General features: G+C 34.9%; 1 protein-coding gene across 1 annotated transcript in view; it reads right to left on the bottom strand.

Annotated features, from left to right (window-relative positions):
- Positions 1-10,189, bottom strand: part of slc1a1 (solute carrier family 1 member 1) — a 29,709-nt gene extending 19,520 nt beyond the window's left edge. The window contains exons 1-3 of the mRNA XM_030162557.1: positions 9,919-10,189; positions 3,903-4,043; positions 893-985 (exon numbers count right to left, since the gene is read on the bottom strand). Of these exons, the coding sequence (XP_030018417.1) occupies positions 893-985; positions 3,903-4,043; positions 9,919-10,018 (334 nt within the window). The 5' untranslated portion in view covers positions 10,019-10,189. The remainder of the gene's footprint in view (positions 1-892; positions 986-3,902; positions 4,044-9,918) is intronic.
- Between the last annotated feature and the right edge of the window lie 3,146 nt (positions 10,190-13,335).

Here is a 13,335-nt window from a genome sequence, read left to right on the forward strand (position 1 = left end):
CATAACTTTTTGAGTTATCTTGCACACAGACAGACAGACAGACAAATAGACAGACAAACAAACAAACCAACGCTGGCAAAAACAGAACCTCCTTGGCGGAGGTAAATATATCACAAGAGTCAGATATTGTGTTGTCCAGTTTAATATTTGGGAACTCTGATTCAGATTAAAGATATAAAATGCACACAGATCATCTATTTCCATTGGTTATTACGTAACACATTGTTTTCTTTTTTATCAGTTCACACATTTTGTCATAAACACTGCATTATAATAATAACAACATACATAGTGAATAGTAGATTAATCTGGGATAATTTGTACATTTATCACATACAGCGTTCAGGATGTTTATAACAAAATGGAGCAGATTTTCATTGAATGTGGCTGTGACTCCACAGTGAAATGGAAATGTGTTACTGGTTGAGTTCATACATGATGCATAGTTACAACACCAGGGGAACTGGCTGTAACTATTTCTTGATGTATTTCTTGTGTAGTATCTCCAGTTACTGTATATGCAAGATTTATTCATGCACTGGTTTTTGTACAAACACTCTGTATTGTTCTGAACTTCCTCTTAAATGACAAATTTTCATGTTTTACATTTCTGATTGTGCATGGATTCCAAAACATTAGACATAATGTTTGTTGGTGAACTTTAGACTGGGTTTCCACACATTTTATATTTCAGAAGACTCAAACTTCCAGACAGTTCGATAACTCATGTCTTTTAAAGTTGTTAGTGTGTTTTATTTTTAGTGATAACTATGTTTGCAGAGCACATCATGATGAGATGACAGTGCTTTTCCCCTTGCATATGGCTTCCATTTTCATGTTGCAGAACAATTTTATAGTTTCCATTTACTTTTCTAGGAATAAATCAACTCACCAAGAATAACTGCTATGATGGTTGTTGAGAAATAATAAATAACAGCTCGCAGACCTATTTTCCCCGATACCTCTGAGTCCAGGGCTGCGACACCTGGAAAGAAAAAACATATTTAAGTTACTTACATTTACAATTTCTGTTTTCAGACGGACACAACACCTCAGTTAGTAAATTTCAGTTTAATAGCAGGTCAAAAGTTAACTCTTGGTCAATTCAATATTAACTGGTTGTCTTGTCACTTAATAACCGTGCAGGTTGACGAGCACAGCTTACCACTTTGTTAGTGTGGGAAAAGGATGTCACCATAACTGGCCTCCTAATGAAGATCAGTATGTAAGACCATGTAATAACTAATAGGAGAGACAGGTCGGAGAACTCAAGGGAAATGCAGGTGGAAAAAATGAATCCTCAAAGATAACAAGCAGTACTGACATTGGCATCAACAAATGATAGATACACTGTAAAAAATGACTGTAGAATTAACACCAAGAAGTTGTAAAATTGCAACATAAAAACACTGTAAGTGACAATACAATGCAAAGTTGGTTATTTAAAAAGATTTTTGTGTTAACTATTGAACCAAATATAGCTGTAGTTCTTACAGGAAGAGTGTGTGAACAAAACCAGATTTATTTGTAGAAATTATGTATTTCTATTGTTTTTAGAAAATAAAACTGTAAATTGAAAAACAATGTGGTGCCGTTTAAATTGCAAGACTATAATGTTGAAATAACGGCCTATTCGCTTTTTTTTTTTTTTTTAAATAAGAAAGTTATATAAAAAAAGTAAACATTTAACAATGTAACATTTTAAATTTGTAAATTAATGGGTTGGTAGAGTTGGTAGAGCGGCTCATCCTATAACCAAAGGGTTGGTGGTTCAAATCCTGGCTCTGACTGTCCATATGTCAAAGTGTCCATGGAAGACACTGAACCCTAAACTGGTCCCAGTTGGACCTGGTGGATTTGGAAAGTGCTTTGGACACCATGAAGGTGGAGAAAATGTGCTAAATAAGTGCAGTCCATTTACCAGTTAAATCCAGTGTTACATCTACATGTTTAAAATGTTAAATCTACATGTTACTCCGTAAATATGTTTACAGTGGGATGTGTTTTTTACAGTATTGCTCTGGAAACCACAGCTGCCATTTTTTTCCCCGTAAAAACAACAGGATGTTTTTTACAGTGTACCTGGGAAGACCCCTGAATACAACTGGATTTAGTTTCTTTGTAGAGTGAGGTTATAATAATTGATGAGGGTTTAAGATCACAAAACGTGGACAACAAAATCAACTATCCTGTTTTGAGGTGCAGGAATTAACCTGATAAGACATAATAGAGCTACTAACCAGACATTCATCAACAGTCCACAGGTGTTTCAGTTGTCCTACTACTACCTATTTGTGTATTTTTTATCTTTCACTTGGAGAATAGATCTTTTTTATTTTTAATTTCAGAAAAATCATGTATATACTGTAGCTAATAAATGATGGCTGACATATTCCCTAAGATAGGGGTAGGCAACCTGTGGCTCTAGGGGTCAGAAGCGACAAATTACAAATAATCTCCAAACTTTAGTATTCTATTTTGAGCCTTTTAATTTTACTAAAATAAGTCTTCCTTTCTCACACTGTTGGGAACATACCTGCAACACTGCAGCATCCACTTGAACTTGGAATGGTAATCGCTAAGAGACTGATATTAACAGAACAGAAGTCTCCAAATCCTCCATCTTTTCAAGCGTGGGTCAATGATATGTTGTCATTAATACAGATGGAAAAGCTCAGGTCAAGTGCTTGGACTCCGTTTCTCACATACTTGGAGGAGGTTAAATTGGACTAGGAGTATATCTGTATTCCAGTGACTGTCTTCTGCCTCTGCCCCTCTTTCTGTCTTTGAACAAGGACTGGCTAGTTAATTAATTGATTAGTTGTTACTCACATCTGAGCCTTTGTGTGTGTCTGTGTGGGGTTTGTGTGTGTTTGTGTGTTTTACATAACTGAAAAGTGCAAAATAAAATATTTTAAAAAAACAAAAAAAGGTCTTCCTTAATTAATATGAATTCAAAATATCAGTCAAGAACAAACACCACTGATCTGAATTTAGACCATAGCAAATATGAATGATATAGAGGTTCAGCTGAGGTTCAACATGAAGAAAATTATTTATATAATAGTCCACAAACACTCTTGTTTAACCCTCTGGTATCCAGTTGCGCCTTTTAGGCACACTTTGCACATTGTTTTAAAAAACTTAATATTATTTTCACAATTTAAATAAGGTTAGAATTCAAAAGTTGTTCATTTTTGTGTGGTCTTTAAAATTCTGGCCACCAACTAAAGTTTGCACATTGTAAACAAAAGAAAATTACAAGACCAGCATCTGTCTCCCAAGTGTGCCTAAAACGCACTATTTCTTCCATTTGATATGTATGATTAGGGCTTACCTTGATTTACAAAAATAAAATCAAATTAGAGCAGAAAAATAAATCAATATATAATATTTAATAGTTTGATCTTTAGGTGTGCATTTTACGCACACTTGGTGATAGATGCTAGTATTTTTGAACATTTGACCTAGTGCCAAAAATAATAATAATTCAAATTAACCAATGTTGGAGTTAATCATTGACATATGCCAGGATGAAAAAATCAAATAATATGTGATCCACTTTTTATGTAGTGTATTGAAAAAAAAAATTTTTTTTTAGTTTTTTGCATCCAAAAAAATGGTGTGTTTACATTACAAACACAGCATTTAAAGGGTTAAAAAATGTGACAGTTATTGAGTATTTGGTATTTTTATTTACGGCTCAAGTTGACAAAATAGAAAAAAGTGTAAAAGAATTAAAAACAAACCATAAGAAAATTTTTTGACATTATTCCACAAGTGTGCAAAAAAAGCACACTTGGTGCTTAGTAAGGGCCTTACTGGACAAGATACCAGAGGGTTAACTTAATTAGATTTGTTCAGATGTAAGCTGCAGTCGGCTATAGTTTTATTCAGATTACCTGTTATCATGCTTGAAATGATGAGGGGAAGAATAACCAGCTTAAGCATTCTCATTAGGATCTCTCCTGGGAAGCCAAAATACTGCTTGTCGAGATGGGAGAGTGATGCATACTCTCTGACCACAACACCCAAACTGATCCCTGTCAAAAGAAAGACGGAGTCAGCTCAGAAACGGCTGAAGAAAGAAAGTTTTCAGTAGCTCGAATCCTATAGAGGACAGCGGTGATGGACTGTTTACACTGGACTGAAGACACAAAGACACAGCTCTGCTTGTATTTCTATCATTTAAACTCTCTTACATCACATCACATTAAATTCTGTTTGCATAAGCAGCTATCACCTTATATAATGGGTCAGTAAGTAAATCTGTATGAAATTTATGAGGCATATTAAACATTAGGATAAATTTATGGCAGTGTTCACCAAAGGTATCCTTCAGTGAATTTAATAATATATACCAAGGCTTCAAATTTGTTATCACACATAACAGGCCACCGTTAAAATGACTGTTTAAAAAAAAAAAAAAAAAAAAAAAACTCGAACGACATGCACAATTTGTGGATGTGGAGTATCTAGTGGGACTGGTTCACTCACGAGCGCTGAAAATATTTTGTGTCAAGCACGCTGCAGACTGGTTTAGTTATCCATGTGCCAGCCTACACAACGTTTTAGCAGCATCGTGTTAAACCTGCAGTATTTATTAGGCTGTACAGTCCATGGATGAGACACTCTGGATAGATCAGGGTAGCTGTTTCCCACTGGTGAAAGTATTTAACCCTTTCATGCATGAATTACGAGAACCTTAGTAAAGATCTTTTTCTTGAGTTTTTTTATTCCTCCTTACACATGAAAAAAAATAAACAATGCAATCCACTTTTTTTTCATGGAGTTACAAAAATGTCCATGCATTTAATTTTTGAAGTAAAGAAGCGTGTGTTTAAAACTCAATATCAGAAAGTACAGAAGAGGATTAGGGCCAGTGGAAAAAAAATACAATAAACTAAGGTCCGATATGTATTTCTTATTATTATTATTATAATTATGAGAAAAAAAAAGTTGTAATTCTGAGATTAAAGTCAGAATTCGGAGAAAAGAGTTAGAATTCGGAGAAAAAAGTCAGAATTCTGAGGAAAAAAAAAAAGTCAGAATTCTGAGGAAAAAAAAGCAGAATTCTGAGTTTAAAGTCAGAATTATGAGATTAAAGTTCAGTGACCCTAATTCTAATTTTACTTTTTTCGCTCTAAAACATAGAAGAAAATTTGGAGTTGACATTATTTATATATTACTATGTTATTATTTCACTGGTCCAGCCCATTTCAGATCAAATTTGGCTTAATGTGGCCCCTGAACTAAAATGAGTTTGACATCCCTGTGTTATGGAAAGCAGTTTTCAAAAAGCTTCACAGTTTGTTTTTCTCTCTCATCTCTTTGCTACTCTTAAACAACTTCTGTAAAAGCTAATTTTTGGTTCCATAGCAGTGTCAGTGTGTAGAGTTTCGCTTATATTCTAAGTTACTATTTAAGAAACAAACCTCATCTTTAAGAATGTAAAACACGATTCCATCCACCTCACATTTTTATGGATCTGCTGTAATATTTAAGGGCTTTGACCTTTGCCCTCACCATACCCTTTGACCATATTCCATTTAACCCTTTCATGCGTGAATTATGAGAACCTTAGTCAATATATTTTCTGGAGTAACTTTATTCCTCTTTAGGCATGAAAAAAAACTATGCAATTAAGAAGAAAATTATGAATCTATTTTTCATGGAGTTAAAAAATGTCCACTCAGCTGGACATTTTTACCTCCGCCAAGGAGGTTATGTTTTTGCCAGGGTTTGTTTGTTTGTTTGTTTGTTTGTTTGTTTGTTTGTTTGTTTGTTTGTTTGTCTGTTTGTTTGTCTGTCCGTTAGTGTGCAGCATAACTCAAAAAGTTATGGACAGATTTGGATGAAATTTTCAGGGTTTGTTGAAAATGGGATAAGGAAGAAATGATTAAATTTTGGTGGTGATCGGGGGTGGGGGGGCCCACGGGGGGGCCCACTGATCAGCCTTGGCGGAGGTCTGCGCTCTCCGAGTGCTTCTAGTTTAACTCTGTGAAAATATAAATATTTATTGTAAAATACAGTTCTTCATCTTTTCATGGTCGTTAGATATGACCCATTTGGACGTTCAGAGGCTCTGTAGTTACCGTGGAAACACCGTCATCTTCTACAACATCGATTCACCAGTAAAACCCATGGAGTTGGATCAATGACACTGGATGGACACACTTAATTAATGATAGATTTGCTGAAAAAGTCACTTTTTTTTCCAGTTTTTCCTGTTTCTGATTTAATAACCTTTGAAATTACTCTGAGTTTTAATGAACAACAATATGATCAGCAGATTAAATACAATAAAATACCTACTTTACACTGAAAAAGCGCTAAATACAGAGGATAATATAATAACTAGAAGCACTCGGAGAGCGCAGACCTCCGCCAAGGCTGATCAGTGCCCCCCCCCCCCGTGGGCCCCCCCACCCCCGATCACCACCAAAATTTAATCATTTCTTCCTTATCCCATTTCCAACAAACCCTGAAAATTTCATCAAAATCTGTCCATAACTTTTTGAGTTATGTTGCACACTAACGGACAGACAGACAAACAAACAAACAAACAAACAAGCAAACAAACCCTGGCAAAAACATAACCTCCTTGGCGGAGGTAATAAATGGTGATAAATCACTTAAGAAAGGTTAAATAGAGAGAAAAAATCATTTGGGAACTGCCATCAAAGAAGCACTGGGTCTTTATGGGTTCAATATTAGTAACATTTTATTTTCTAGCCTTTATATTCACTCATGCAGATATTATGCATGGACTATTATAGAAGATCAGGTTAAATTACATTATAGAATAGCTGTCCATTGTAGTGACCACTATGCATGAAAGGGTTAAAATAGTGGAGTATTTTTTTCTTTTGGTATTTCATCTGTCTGCTGACTAACAGACAGATGAAAATAAATGCATATTCTTCATCACAAATGACACATTTACAATAAAAAGTCTTAATATTCATGCAAAGGAGGAGCAAAATGTAGTCATAATATTTTCAATCCTATATAAATGTGTTAAAGTTTCAATGTGTTAACATTAGTGACATCTAGTGGTGAAGTTTGAGACTGCAACAGAGTTAATACCCCCCCACCTTCTGCTGGTGGCTATAAAAAAAACTACAAAAGGCCAATGTTAGACTCAGTGATTGTTTTGTCAGTTCTGGGCTTTTTAGTTAAAGAATTAATAACTCTGGTCCACATAATGCACCTCAGTATTAAATACTACATACCAAAAAATAAACAAAAGAAGAAGTCCGTTCTGAACTACTGCAGATACACATCAGTGCAACATGGTGGATACTATAGAGGCGACCCATTCCCTCTGTGAAGATTCTGGAGCACGGGTGTCAAAATCATTTTAGTTCAGGGGCCACATTCACCCCAGTATATGGGCCGGACCAGTAAAATAATAACACTGAAAAAAGTAAGATTACATTAGGATAATGTTTACATCCACAATGTTTCCTTAAAAATCTAAAAAACATGAACTTGAAAAATCTTAAGAAAAACAAGAGCAATTTTAACAATATTTTTGCCACACTTTATCATTTACATATGTGCATTACAATTTAAATGAAAATTATAAATACATAAAACATTTAGTAACAGGCAGAATATTGGTAAAATTGCATTTACATCTCTTAAGACATTTCAAGCTGTTCATATTTGTTCAGGTCATTCACATTTTTTGTTTGTTAATATAAACATTTTCATGTAATTTTACTTCAGTTCAGATCAGTTGCCATTATTTATAGGTTATTATCATAATATTTTACTGGTCTGACCCAGTTGAGATTTAATTGGTCTGTATGTGGAACCTGAAATAAAATGATTTTTACACCGTTGATTGTTAATTTCTTCAGTGTAATTTTTGCATTTCACAAATTCATCCTACGAACCAGACTGGACCCTTTGGCGGGCCACATGTTTGACACCTGTGTTCTAGAGTATATTATATTCTGAAGAAACTAAACTATAATATGTCTTATTTCTACATGCCTATACACTCATTAACCCTTTCATGCATAGTGGTCACTACAGTGGACAGTTATTCTACATCTGTTCTCTTGTATATTCATAGATTTTGTTGTTTTAGTTTCACATTAGCCGACACAATACACTGCAATTGATAACATTACTGTAACTTGGCTGTTCTTGATAAACCAAATCTAACATGTTTGAGTTTAAATCAATTCCTTGTTATCGTTATTAGACTGTAATTAACAACAAAAGTTTTTTTTTTTTTGGCATATTATCTCCATGAAGTGACTAGTATTGGAGTTCACTACAAAGAAAAAGTTAAGGATATTTTTTTTTTTTTTTGGTCATTTAATTTTGTCATTTTTGCCATTTGTAAATAAAACTATGTCCAGTCATTCAAAAAATGTGTTTCAATTCAATTCACACACAAAAAAACAGTAAAAAGCATAGCGCAAAAATCCCAACTGAAAAAAATAGCCCAAAAATGTTAAATATCCATAACTTTTTGTTTGTAGTGTTTGTTAAAATGTGAGAAAACATCTAATTAGCAACATTAAATGTTTTTATTTCATAGTTTTCACACGGTATATCACTAAATACACGTTTTGTTGCTTTGAAAATTAAACGCACATTTTTGCAACTCCATGAAAAATAGCTTCATAAAAAAAAAATAATAATAATAGTCTCATTGTTTTTTAAATGCCTAAAGAGAAATAAAGAAAAAACATCTTGATTAATGTTTTCATAAATGCATGAAAGGGTTAAAATACAGTTGTAAATATTATATTGAATTTATGTCCTCCAAAATCCCACTGGACCTTTGACATAAATAGTGTGCCATAGCCAACCACAAACTGTCTGGACTGATCAGACACATTCAACTCAAAATCAACATGTCTTCATATCTGAAATATAGATATTTTAACCCTTTCATGCATGAATTATGAGAACCTTAGTCAAGATTTTTTTCTGGAGTGTTTTTATTCCTCCTTAGGCATAAAAAAAAATTGTGATCAAGTTTTTTTTTTTTTTTTTTTTTTTTTAATGGAGTTACAAAAATGTCCATGCATTTAATTTTTTAAGTAAAGAAACACGTTTTTAAAACCCAATATCAGAAAGTAAAATGAAAACAATGAAATAAAAAAACATTTTTAAGGCTACTAATTTGATGTTTTCTCACATTTTAACATACTCTAATGCTAGTTATTACCTCATATAATATGCAAAAAACAACTCTTTTTGTCTAACAATTAACAATTGATTTACACTTAAACAGGTTAGCGCAGATCAGGTTTATCTAGAACAGCAAGTTATAGTAATGGTATGAACTGCAGTGTATGGGATGATGCATAAGCGTCCACTGTGTTGGCTGATATGGAACTAAAACAACAAAACCTATGAATATATAAGAGAACAGCTGTGGAATAACTGTCCACTGTAGTGACCACTATGCATGAAAGGGTTAGGTTCATACATTTGTAGAACCCATATATGATATTCTCTGAGCTCTGTGACTCCACACAAACTGAATGTCTAGCATCAGAGGAAGCCTGTGTTATCACCTCAGTCTGGTCACGTTTGACTGAGACACATCCAGACACCAGGGGAGACTACTGGAGGACAGAGGCTACAGTCTCCTACATCATCAGTCTAACTACACATCCTCCGTTCTGCATTATGCAATGGGAATATGCAATTAAATACATGCTCTCCTTTAGATATATTTAGAATCAGCTGTTTAGTCAAGCAATAGGCAGATCAGGCAAAAAAAAGAGGATGATTTATGTCAATATTGACAGCAGTAGGATGCAGGATTAAATGCATTAAAACAAAGACATTTAGAGAAATAGACAATATTCAGTACAGCAGCAAAATATCTAATAAACTGCATCAGAAAAGCAGACATGAGCAGACATGAGGAGCTTCACATACCGAGCAGCACTGATATAACCGTAGCAATTAGAAGCCAATTCCTCTTCAGCAAGCGCTTGAAATTCACGCCTCGCTGCTCTTTGTTACCCATCATGTCCATGGTGTTGCTTTTTCTCCAAAAGAGAGAAACACAATGGTCCCCGTGGAGACACAAAAGGCGCCTGCAGTCAGCTGGGATGTCAGGTGCAGATGAGGCAGGGTAGGAGGATAGAGTCGGCGTGTTACAGCACAGGATGCAGCCGTCAGACGCTGCTGCTGATGGCCAGGGTTGGTGTGAGGGAGGGAGAGGGTGAACCAGAGAGGGAGACAGGGAGGGGAGGGGAGAGGAGCACAGGCAGAGGGAGGGGAGGGACACAGCGTCTTTCTCCCTCTGCCTCCCTTCCCCCACACAAGGTGTCTGACATTTTATCCTTATCATGAGAGACACTGGTTGAAAATGTAAGTAAAAGATAAGGAATAAACCAAATGAACACCTGCTAAATCTAAGGTTTCCCTCTGTGGAAATAAAACAGAAATGTATACTGGCATCAGTTTCCATGATCCACACCTGTAACCCTTTCAACGTTTCAGCATTTGTTTATTTATTCGCCAGCACAACTAAGAAACGCATAGGTTAAAGATTTGTATGTGTGTATGTGTACTTGTATGTTGTGTATATGTATAAATGTATGTATGTGTATATGGATGAATGAGTTTGTGTGTGTGTGTGTGTGTGTGTGTGTGTGTGTGTGTGTGTGTGTGTGTGTGTGTGTGTGTGTGTGTGTGTGTGTGTGTGTGTGTGTGTGTGTGTGTGAATTAGGGTGGTCCAAAAAATTTGTTTTTAAAGATTCTCTGGGTTAGAACCCTGCATTTGGTTCCATATCTGGCCAAATTACTTCGGTCCAAATTTTATGCAATTAATTATTATTTAGAGGTTGCACAAGACACATGAAGATTGCTCTATATACTATAACATAACTAGCCAAATGAATAAGGCATATTAGAATAATTTGCCATTTTATTCTCAAAATCAAACTGCAACTCGCATAAAAATGTTACTTAGAAAGTCCAGCAACCACTGTTGCTTTATTGAAATTACAAAAAATGTTCCTGTGTTCTCTGACAACTTGGAGCCAGTACTGTTTGTGATCTTCATTTTTTGTTCGACTACAGTTGAAGTCTTGATTAAGCTCCACCCCTCTTTCAGCAACATCATTGACAACTTTTGTGGAATGCACAGTTTTATCATCCTTCTGAAAGTCTGCATCATCAGCCCAGTCTACTGGAGGAATTCTGAAGAATGTTTGTGGCAGATCCAAAGTTTCAAACAAACGCATGGTGCTGGTGGTGACAGAATCACTGATCTGCTTCCCTTCATAATCTGTTTGTTTAAGGGCATCCCGACGTTTTAGTGAAACCCAAAGAACCTTCATTTTCCATCATGTTGTCAACCATCAGCTGCTTCTGCTCTGGTGTCACACTGGAATCCCAGAATGCCAGGACAACCAGTTCTTCACTCCAGTACCACAGATGTGGGCGGCCTTACTTCATACATATATTACTAGATGAATCACTCAAACCTTGGTTTTGCTCGTACTGCTGCTTCTCTTACAGGTCAGCTCAGCTATGCTGAAAATGAACAATTAGTCAAGTTCCAGGAAACTTCCAGCAACTTGTGCAACCTCTAAAACATCTCCTTTTTCTTCCAAATTTTTTCCTAAATTATCTTTTGAATGCCAAAACCTAATGCAGGGTTCTAATTGAGGTTATCTGAAACTGTATTTTTTACCATGATTGTTGGACCACCCTAGTGTGAATAGATATATAAATATAAAAAAGTAATGTAAAAGGAAGAGGGACATTATTAATAATATTTTAGGGAGAGGGGGTGGGATTAAATAAGTTGCACTTCTTCCCACCCCTTTTTGAGCATGTAAACAGAACTATTGTCCTGTTCTTCTGTCTAAGATTGTTATGATTCTTGATATTTGTATTATTAAGTATGTTTTGCTCATTCGCATTTATGTCAAATTTAATTGCATGTTCAGAATAAATCACTGAATCAGAATTAAATCAAATCAAACGTATGATTCATTTTAGCTTTATTATCATGGACTTCACCAAAAATAAGATGGGAGTTGGTGTCAGTATTATTCTGAAGATTTATTCGACCAATGAGCAGCTGTTAAATGAGCAGATAACAGTCAGGTATTGTTTTATTTTGTATCCTACATGCTTAGCTCATCTTTTATTTTTGACTAATTTAACAGAGGTCTTACAGCAGTGGTTCCCAACCTTTTATGGCTCATGACCCCATTTTAACATCAGATATTTATGGCGACTCCTGACATTCAAAACTGAGACTTTTTTTTTTTTGCTAAAATTAATTTGTTTTAGATCATGTACTAGTTTGCTATACTATGTTGCAAAATAAACATTAATTTTAGACAACATTTAGTCTATATAATGTATATTATTATGGACAGAGGCAGAAAAGCCAGGCGTTGATTACTGCACAAAGTGAGAATTTTATTTTCCTTGGTCAGGATATGTACAGTCAGTCCAGCTTGGATTTACAATTAACACTGAACAAACAATAACTCAAACTATGAAAGAGCTGCAACATCTGAAACTGACCACAATGAACATTTGACAGATAAACAGTACCACAGTGCTTCAGTTTGTCATGTCTTTTATGGATTGTGATTGTCTCTGTCAACTCACTATATATTTTTATTAGTAAGTTTTGGGGTTTTTTTAGTTTTTAGCAATCACTAGAAATTTCAGGCGACCTCATTTGAATTCTATGTGGGGTCCCAACCCCAAGGTTGAAGAACACTGTGTTACAGGTATCTCCTTAAAGCTTTGTGGTGTCATTATGCTGCCATCTACTTTGTCACTGTCAGCTTCCTCATTGACAAATATAAACTGCTGCTGACAAATGACAGAACAGTTTTGATACAGTGAGATAAGGCAATGACAACACAGGAACCACTCATACACAAGTTGGATCTTACACACTTAACAAAATATAGAATTTCCCATGAGACCCTGACTGTAGTATTTACAACTCAGTAGTGTAGACGACCTGTGCAATTACAATGAGCAACCACGTTATATATTCAAGGAAAAATTGCTTTTACTGTTAAAGGAATTAATTAATTTTTCACCTGTTTAAAACTATAGAAGAGAGATGATTAAAATGCATATTGCAACAAAATATGCAATTATGCATGTCTCTAAATATATGGAAACTGGAGGTTCTACTAATAAATAAACTGTTTTGCTTTAACTGTGTAGATGTTTTGCTCTTTGTTCACTCTAAACTGATGTTGAAAAAAACAAAAGGTGTTTTTTTTTTTTGTTTTTGTTTTTTTGAGGAAACATCTCGCAGCTTTTGTGTTTACACCTAACCATATAGATATAATTTTCCCTTTA

The sequence above is a fragment of the Sphaeramia orbicularis genome, chromosome 18 (assembly GCF_902148855.1).
Source record: "Sphaeramia orbicularis chromosome 18, fSphaOr1.1, whole genome shotgun sequence".
NCBI lineage: Eukaryota > Metazoa > Chordata > Actinopteri > Kurtiformes > Apogonidae > Sphaeramia > Sphaeramia orbicularis.